General features: G+C 42.5%; 1 protein-coding gene across 1 annotated transcript in view; it reads right to left on the reverse strand.

Moving 5' to 3' along the window:
* Nucleotides 1–966: 966 nt before the first annotated feature.
* The window catches only part of gnav1 (guanine nucleotide binding protein (G protein) alpha v1), a 49179-nt gene continuing 40501 nt past the window's right edge, over nucleotides 967–9644 (reverse strand). The window contains exons 6-9 of the mRNA XM_083655339.1: nucleotides 9478–9607; nucleotides 6408–6479; nucleotides 3955–4042; nucleotides 967–1181 (exon numbers count right to left, since the gene is read on the reverse strand). Coding sequence (XP_083511465.1) covers nucleotides 991–1181; nucleotides 3955–4042; nucleotides 6408–6479; nucleotides 9478–9607 — 481 coding nt within the window. The 3' untranslated portion in view covers nucleotides 967–990. The remainder of the gene's footprint in view (nucleotides 1182–3954; nucleotides 4043–6407; nucleotides 6480–9477; nucleotides 9608–9644) is intronic.

A 9644-nucleotide genomic window follows, 5' to 3' on the forward strand; every position in this document is an offset into this window, starting at 1 on the left:
ACTGACTGTTAAAGATGGAAAGCGGGACAAGACAGAAGTAAGTCACAGGCTCAAATGAATAGAGAGAGGGGGTCAGGTGGTTTCAACTCAGGACAAGTCAACACAAACTGGGGAGATTTCCTCATGTGATCACTGGCCCATTAGGTCATGTGATCACTGGCCCATTAGGTCATGTGATCACTGGCCCATTAGGTCATGTGATCACTGCCCCATTAGGTCATGTGATCACTGGCCCATTAGGAGCGAGTGACACACAGTTTGTGATGGATGAGGGGAAAACACACAACGGCGTGCATGAGCGAAGCCTGCAGCACGGAACTAATGGACAAACAGTAAATCCCCACGCCCTCTCCTTCACGCACGCACACACACACACACACACACACACACACACACACACACACACACACACACACACACACACACACACACACACACACACACACACACACACACACACACACACAGGGTAGAGACAGGCAAAGAAATGACATGTATATGGACTCGAAGGAAAAAGTAAAGTCAGTGTTCATACTCTGATCTAGGTTGCATAGTACAGTACAAAAATAAATGCCCATAGCAGTCCATTATTTTCCACATTAAAGGTTTCAAAAGTCATGTTGATAGCATTTTAGGGCTCAAATCCATTTCTCATGTGAAAATGTGCAGGGAGGATGAAATGCAACTCCGGCACTAATGATGCTACAATCCTCCAAGGCTGCACCTTGTACAGTACAAGGCTGCACCTTGTACAGTACAAGGCTGCACCTTGTACAGTACAAGCGAAAGATGAGAGAGACACTGCGTCTCGAATGAGATGATCTTAATGTTCTGTTTTTGCCATTTCACTTAACAAAGAAAGTGTGTTACTGTCAAACCCAACGGTCTGCAGAACTGCCTGTCCAGAAGACTTTTTCATTTTTAGTTTCTGATAAAAGTCGAAAGACATCAGGGCTCAGAGCGATCAACACGTCTGACTTAGCCCAGCAGTTATAGGAGTGATACGGCCTCCAGGTTCTCTTTGATAATCGTGTCCATCACAACTTGGAAGACGATCTGGATGTTGGAGGTGTCGGTCGCCGTGGTGAAGTGGTGGTAGATGAGCTTGTCGGGCGTGGTATTGAGCGAGACGAAGGTGGCGGCGATGAAGCGCGCTGCCGAGTCCACATCGCAGTCTGCGCCTGGCAGAGGAGCGGAAACACGGAGAGGGTCAGATTGTACAGAGCGCCAGTGAAACCATCATTCTGGGCCCCTTCACGCTCGGACATCCTCATGCATTTTCAGCGGTGATTCAAGGACTTTTTAAAATGGGGGAATGCGGGGGGACCACTAACGTTGGGGGTCCAAACAAACAAAAGAGGTTGAGAGTTAGAAATGAATTATATAACGCAACATAGTTTGATTGTTTTTATTGATTGAGAAAAACTAAGTTTGAATATATTCATGAACAAATCACATACAGGACACAGATTTGACTGTGAAATATCTGGAAATGAAACATATCAACACCTGTCACACTCTTCAGCACTTACTTACAACCATCTTACATTTCAGGTGATTTCAAATGTGTCCATCAGAATGAAACAACCAATAATGTACATGAAAACTTGGGGTGACAATCAGATTTGAAGGCTATTCAGCAGATTCATTGAGAGAAAGAGTTGCATCACCTCCACTCACTTCATCAGGCCAATTACTTTACAGCAATGGTGGATCATGGAGTCCCTCAATAGTTCCAAAAAGCCGGAACGAGCAACTGCATCGCCATAGGGAAGCAGTGTTTCAACTTTTAGTGGTAATAACTTCAAAAGCAGTATTACATTTGCTTATCTCTTTATCACATGTGAATCGAGTTCGCAATATGATTTAACGCATTTTAGTTTACCGCAATTCCACTTTACCAAATTTATATAGATGGTTTTCACAGAAACAGTTTGAAACCTAGCTTATTTCCCGTCAGCTATTATATTAGCAAACACTGCAAGTTAAAAACATCTATATTTAATCTGACTATGATTGTATGTATGGAAACAGAGCAAAACAATAACATTTAACTAGTTAATATTAGCAACCAATTTGGTTTTAGGTTATGTCACAAAATGTCTTAAATTGGAAACAAAAGTCTGTAAACATGTTGATGGGTGGTTAAATGTATTTATTAGTTAAGTAAACTAACCTTATGTAGGCCTATTTAGGCTAAACAGTATTGTTTACGATGGTTGATTTCTGGTTGGTAAAATAAATGACTCTAAGGTTAGCTGTTTATTCCAGTATGTGAAGATGTTTCAGTACCATATTGTCCTTAATGGGGTAAAACATTCTATCATTTCGGTTTGCCAAATAAATCTTTTTACATGTACTTTGTCAGAAGAACGATGCTTCTTAACCATAAAAGATTTCAAGTGTTCCTGCTACTGTTTAAAAAATGTGTCTGTTAAAGAAGGTTGGACAAGGCATAGTTAATACCATCGATGGAGATTGATGGATTATAGCCCATTATCTGACACAAGTAGGCTAATTAAAAACTTGGCTTACTAATATCGATAGAGATCAATATGATTGCATCCTTAGTAATGTAGCCTACACCAAAACCCATCGCCTGACTCACCTCTGCATTGCTAAACTTAATGGCTATATATATTGATAATTTGGTATCATTAATATTGATTGTGGATCTGGTAGGTTTTGAAGGTATTAAAAAACCCCAAAAGGATTTATTGAGTGCTGGTTTTTCTGTCTTTCCGTAGATTTAGATTCCCCCCCCGAACATGTGAAAAAATTATATATATATATATATATATATATATATATATATATATATATATATATACATATGGGAAAGAAAAAGCCAAACAAGAATAGACAATTGAATTGACAGCAAACATTATACTGCATATTCTCAATCAATATAAATTAATATTGCATGTCCTAATCAGAGTGTCTGTCTGTGTGTGTGTGTGTGTGTGTGTGTGTGTGTGTGTGTGTGTGTGTGTGTGTGTGTGCGTGCGTGCGTGCGTGCCTGCATGCGTGCGTGCGTGCGTGTGTGTGTCTGTCAGTGTGTGTGTGCGTGCGCACGTGTATGTGTGTATGAGAGTGACAGCTCATGACCAGCTTGTTACTATTGCATGTACCATGGCTTTCACAGATTAGTCGACTATCAAAACCACTAGTTACACTGTGCATCATAGTCAACTAATCATTCATCTGTGGTTTTAGGGATACACAATATCAATCAATCAATCAATCAATAAATTAATTTAATATAGATTTGTTTGAACAATCATTTTCTAGATTAGGCCATGTTAAATAAACCGAATTTAAGGTATTTAGACTATGTTGTTACTGCAGTCAAACAGTCGCTATCTCCAGCTCAGACAAGTTGCTTGGTTTAGTGGCTCTGCTATTTCACATACCCCCAGGTTGGTCCCGTCTTCTTAGTTAACACTTTACTGGCAGTTTCTGAGACCTTTTTAATTGGGTGAATCTTTTTGAAATCTCCCGCCATACCTTTTGGGAGTCGTCGATGACTACTAAAATCCAGTAGGCGTGGACACCCACAGCATGTACACGTGTGTCAGTGGATGGGTATGCATTTGTCTGTCTTTAGTGCCCTTAATTGCACACACCGGTGCTTCATATTTAAATACTTATGTTTGCAATATTTCCTCAGACACACTGATGAAGGCCGGATGGCCGGAAACATTTTGTGCTGTTGAACAATTAAATCAGTGAATTTGTACATTCCTCCTGTTGTGTGATCCTCTCTTTCATTTCATGGATATAGGCATTTAGGATTACGCACCAGGAGGGTCTGAGCGCAGCGGCACTCCAAGAAATGTTCTCTTCCCAACACAACAAATACAAGTGAACTTCTCATGCCTCATGTCACAATATTACAGCTTGTTAAATCCCTGTTGTGACTAAATGTCACACATGCTTTTCTTTCAGTCTCACCTTTAAATTGAGGGAGGTATAACCGCAGATGTCGGCCAGAGTGTAAAATCTTCTCTTGAAAAAGGTCAATCTTGTTCATGAATAAAATCTGCAATAAAACAAAAAGAGATCGAAATGAGCTGAGGTCACAAGAAGGTCGTCACGGGTCAAAGGCCATGCCTCCTGTGGAAAGGCAAAATCAATTCAAATGATCTTGGAGGGGGGGGGCTTTGACTTGATTTATTCATTCCCATCTGTAATGTTGCAATAACTCACCAAAATATGAAACCAATCTATCAGTTACATAATTATTATCACCAGTATTGATATTTTGCAAATATTGTGATAAAACTGGAATCAATAATTGTTGTGATGACAATAGCGTGAGATGGTAACGTTGGATCAATTACCTCACTCCACACATCAATAAGTAATCAATCACTCTTAGTCTCCAGGCAACAAGCATAAACCTCTCAGCTTTGCCCCTTCTGCTTGCTCTCTCTTTGTTCTGCCTCTAAACTCAACTTCTGTTTGGCCGGCTAGAACACCTCACAGGAACCTCTGTCTTTGTAGCGGACCAATCAAAAGTATGACAAAGATCTATTTATGCAGCAGCCTCGGTGTGTATAATTAACGCTGACCAGCCAGTGAGTTAATTGAGGTGGAGGTTACGTAAAATAAGTGATCATTAAACACCTTGTTTAACGAGGCTGTTAGTCATGTAATAATGTACATGCCCACACACAGCCCTGGACACATACACACGTCACACATTTGGCTCTAATGAACTCGGCGGTGGTGAGCCTTGCGTAAAATTGCTTTTATGAATGGGCTGATAAAAATGTGGGGGCATCACGAGAGGAAACCCTTATTGTTTTGAACACATTTTTCTGAAAACACAAATCCATAATGTTCCAATTTTAGCGTCTGCAACACCATCGTTTCATGACTAAAATATTCATGACTAAACATGTGTAAGTTTTGTTTTCATACAATCCCCAAATAAAAATAAAAAAAAGTATTCGAGAGATATACATTAACTAGCTTTAATTGATTGATGAGATTCTGGAAAGCATAGAGTTTAACTGGCGAAGACATTTCCCACTCACACACACACACACACACACACACACACACACACACACACACACACACTGCAACTTGTATTTTAAGTGGCCTTTAAAAGTGAGTCAACTGGATTAAATTAAACAAGCTTATTACATGGTTCTATAGACCTTATTCACTAACCCCGGACGGCGACATATTGTTGACATACCGTCCTGCAGCTGACAACTATAGTAACGGCCTTATTGTCGTTTCTGTTCCATTACAAAATAGCGATGGTGATGACAGCAATAAAAAACCCAGAGTTGTTGTTTGTATGCTGCCGTTAATGTCTGTAATAATAAACAAAAGAAAAAACGAGGTGAACAGACTTTGCTGTGAGGAGCTGTCAGAAAGTTTCACCTGTCTCTCCCAACTATCCACACATCTCTCCTGTGCTGCTGACGTATCCTCAGTCTCGCTCCCTTCACGTCTGTGGACGGTAGAGATAGAAACAAACCACGGGGACTTTATTGCTGTCATTACTACAGCCATGCCTAACGCAGGTCAGGTCACCATCCGAACACAACAGGAACGATACAGATAACGCTAACGGTGGGTAGCTTCCTATAAACGCTGCTCTCACATAGGTTGTCACTTAAGAGCTGCAGCGCTATGTCGAGAACATGGCGGCGGTGGGCGTGCCCGTACGTGAGTAACGTCAATCGAATAAGGTCTATAATGTGGAATAGTAACCCACTGTTTAATCACAAGTGTTGAGAGACAAAGGCCTGTGGTTGGTCTCCCTGTGTGTGTCTCTGTGTGTGTGTGTGTGTGTGTGTGTGTGTGTGTGTGTGCGTGCGTGCGTGTGTGTGTGTGTGTGTGTGTGTGTGCGTGTGTGTGTGTGTGTGTGTGTGTGTGTGTGTGATTGTGAGAACACGCGCTGCATGTGTATTTATCAAACACATCCCACAGATATTCTTGTTGCATAGAGTGCTGGAGGATCAGTGGACACACACCGACAGACAGACACAATTGGATTGGATTCTTACGTATCACATCAGTAACAAACATGCATGTGCACACACATGCACGCACGCACAAACAGAATTATGCACACTTTTGCAGCGTATTTCTGATTTCTCCGTGAACAATATTCATGAAATATTCACAAATTATGATATGCAGCATAATATGCATGGTTATCTCATCCACTATTTTCCTGTGATGGTGCTCAATGCTCTTCTGTGATTCTGTCTTCACTATTCACTTATCTGCCTTTGTTTCTTACCGTCACCTTTCAAAGCATCGTTGTTTTGTAGACGACTGAGAGGCGACTCTGACTCTCTAATGAAAAGACACTTCTTCATTTGATCTACTTGCAACTTTCCAACTGACACGGAGGAAGTGGCTGGATGCGGTTTCCTTACCATGGAGGTGCTGCGGAAGAAGACGTTGTTGCAGATAGAGGAGAAGAGCTTCAGGCTCTCCTGCAGACGGTTCTGCAGAGGGGAGACAATAGCATCAGACAGAACAGGCTGCAGAAGGTTCTGCAGAGGGGAGACAATAGCATCAGACAGAACAGGCTGCAGAAGGTTCTGCAGAGGGGAGATGATAACATCATCAGACAGAACAGGCTGCAGAAGGTTCTGCAGAGGGGAGATGATAACATCAGACAGAACAGGCTGCAGAAGGTTCTGCAGAGGGGAGATGATAATATCATCAGACAGAACAGGCTGCAGAAGGTTCTGCAGAGGGGAGAAGATAACATCAGACAGAACAGGCTGCAGAAGGTTCTGCAGAGGGGAGATGATAACATCAGACAGAACAGGCTGCAGAAGGTTCTGCAGAGGGGAGACGATAACATCAGACAGAACAGGCTGCAGAAGGTTCTGCAGAGGGGAGATGATAACATCAGACAGAACAGGCTGCAGAAGGTTCTGCAGAGGGGAGATGATAATATCATCAGACAGAACAGGCTGCAGAAGGTTGGAAGATACCAGAGAGGCGTGAGTGCAGCGAGAACAACCCATTATTCATTTATAAAGCCTTGTCTAGAGGGAGACGAAGCGGATGTTAACCATGACGACCACTGTGATTCTCCATAGACCCCGGGCTTACTGTATCAACAAAATAAAAGCAATATATTGTGTTTAAAATCATTTTGCGGCATCCACATACGCATTATGCGACTTTTAAGGGAAAAGGCTCAGGTGCTTGTGTGCTACTGTACTTATAAGTGCAGTTAGACTACACTGCACACTGTCCCTTTGACAGAGTACATCAGCTAAAGACCATAACTGTCATCACTAGCTATACATGTTTCGTGGTGCAACGTTGGGTTCACTAGCAAGCTAGGTGGTTCATGCTGTTGGGGTCGTCGCTAATGAAGGAGTTCAAATGAGCGACTGTCACATTAGCGCTGCATTAGTCTCTTAAAACAAACACGTTGACTCACGCAATTTGCAAATGCTTTGGCGTACCCGTCTGTACCCGTCTGTACCCGTCTGTACTTCATAGAGAACGTTGGTCAAAACAGTGAGTCGTCGGGACATCCACTGAAGGCGGGCACATCCGCTACTTTCTCCAATCACCTGCATCAGCTTTGTTTACATGTGTCGTGATTGGTCGAATAGCATCGAACTTCCTCCGGTCTGAAGTGTTGTTTCACTTTGGAAGATGACAACTTCCTCTGGCCAAATTTTACCGGGCTAAAGTCCTGTCTCTGGAGTATTCAAAAGATTGTGGAAGAGATAGACTGTCTTGAGAGACTAGCCCTGCATGGAAAGTTCCCCACTACACATTTGGAACGTTTTAAATAAGGAAGCTGTGCCTTGTTCGTATCAAAGGGATGCGGTGAACGTACATTTAATTAAACTCTAACGGCTGAATTCCACTGAAATCATCAATACCACTTTGGTGTACACCATAGTTTAGAACTGGACTGTACTTTGATGAATGAATAGGTTTCTAAAGTCTCGTCAAAAGATCTAGTGTTTGTGTTGCATTATACGTTGAAAAGTCTTAGATATTTTGTTTTCTTCAAGATATAAAATGTATACTGCACTCTTGATATGTTCTGATTGTTCTACACGAGACTTGTGCCTTAAGACTTGATGCTGACTTGGGAGTTGGGACTGGAGCAAAGTTGACATGGTCACATGTTGACATGGTCATGGCAGAGCCAGGTGTTATTTCAGCTCCAGACTCTGATGGGTTTGAGGCTGATTTCAGCTGCCTATACAAACAGTCTACAGTAGGCTCTGATGGGTTTGATGCTGATTTCAGCTGCCTATACAAACAGTCTACAGTAGGCTCTGATGGGTTTGATGCTGATTTCAGCTGCCTATACAAACAGTCTACAGTAGGCTCTGATGGGTTTGATGCTGATTTCAGCTCCCTATATAAACAGTCTAGGCTCTGATGGGTTTGATGCTGGTTTCAGCTCCCTATATAAACAGCCTAGGCTCTTATGGGTTTGATGCTGATTTCAGCTCCCTATATAAACAGTCTAGGCTCTTATGGGTTTGATGCTGATTTCAGCTCCCTATATAAACAGCCTAGGCTCTTATGGGTTTGATGCTGATTTCAGCTGCCTATACAAACAGTCTACAGTAGGCTCTGATGGGTTTGATGCTGATTTCAGCTCCCTATATAAACAGTCTAGGCTCTGATGGGTTTGATGCTGGTTTCAGCTCCCTATATAAACAGCCTGGGCTCTTATGGGTTTGATGCTGATTTCAGCTCCCTATATAAACAGCCTAGGCTCTTATGGGTTTGATGCTGATTTCAGCTCCCTATACAAACAGCCTAGGCTCTTATGGGTTTGATGCTGATTTCAGCTGCCTATACAAACAGTCTACAGTAGGCTCTGATGGGTTTGATGCTGATTTCAGCTCCCTATATAAACAGTCTAGGCTCTGATGGGTTTGATGCTGGTTTCAGCTCCCTATATAAACAGCCTAGGCTCTTATGGGTTTGATGCTGATTTCAGCTCCCTATATAAACAGTCTAGGCTCTTATGGGTTTGATGCTGATTTCAGCTCCCTATATAAACAGCCTAGGCTCTTATGGGTTTGATGCTGATTTCAGCTGCCTATACAAACAGTCTACAGTAGGCTCTGATGGGTTTGATGCTGATTTCAGCTCCCTATATAAACAGTCTAGGCTCTGATGGGTTTGATGCTGGTTTCAGCTCCCTATATAAACAGCCTAGGCTCTTATGGGTTTGATGCTGATTTCAGCTCCCTATATAAACAGTCTAGGCTCTTATGGGTTTGATGCTGATTTCAGCTCCCTATATAAACAGCCTAGGCTCTTATGGGTTTGATGCTGATTTCAGCTCCCTATACAAACAGCCTAGGCTCTTATGGGTTTGATGCTGATTTCAGCTCCCTATACAAACAGCCCAGGCTCTGATGGGTGGAGGCTGAAGCAGTTGGCTGCACCTGCCCTGATGGGCGAGTGTTTAAATGTGAGGAAGTGAATGAGAGGATTTACCATGGCGGGGTCTTCCACCAGGGTCATGTCATAACCGCTGAGGGACACCACAAACAGCACCGCCCGGACGTCCTCGAAACAACTAATCCACTTCCTCCGCTCCGTCCGCTGGCCTCCAACATCATACATCCTGCAGACAGAGAAAGTAAGGAAGGTTATATATGTAC

Source organism: Poromitra crassiceps, assembly GCF_964638095.1.
Source record: "Poromitra crassiceps genome assembly, chromosome: 19".
NCBI lineage: Eukaryota > Metazoa > Chordata > Actinopteri > Beryciformes > Melamphaidae > Poromitra > Poromitra crassiceps.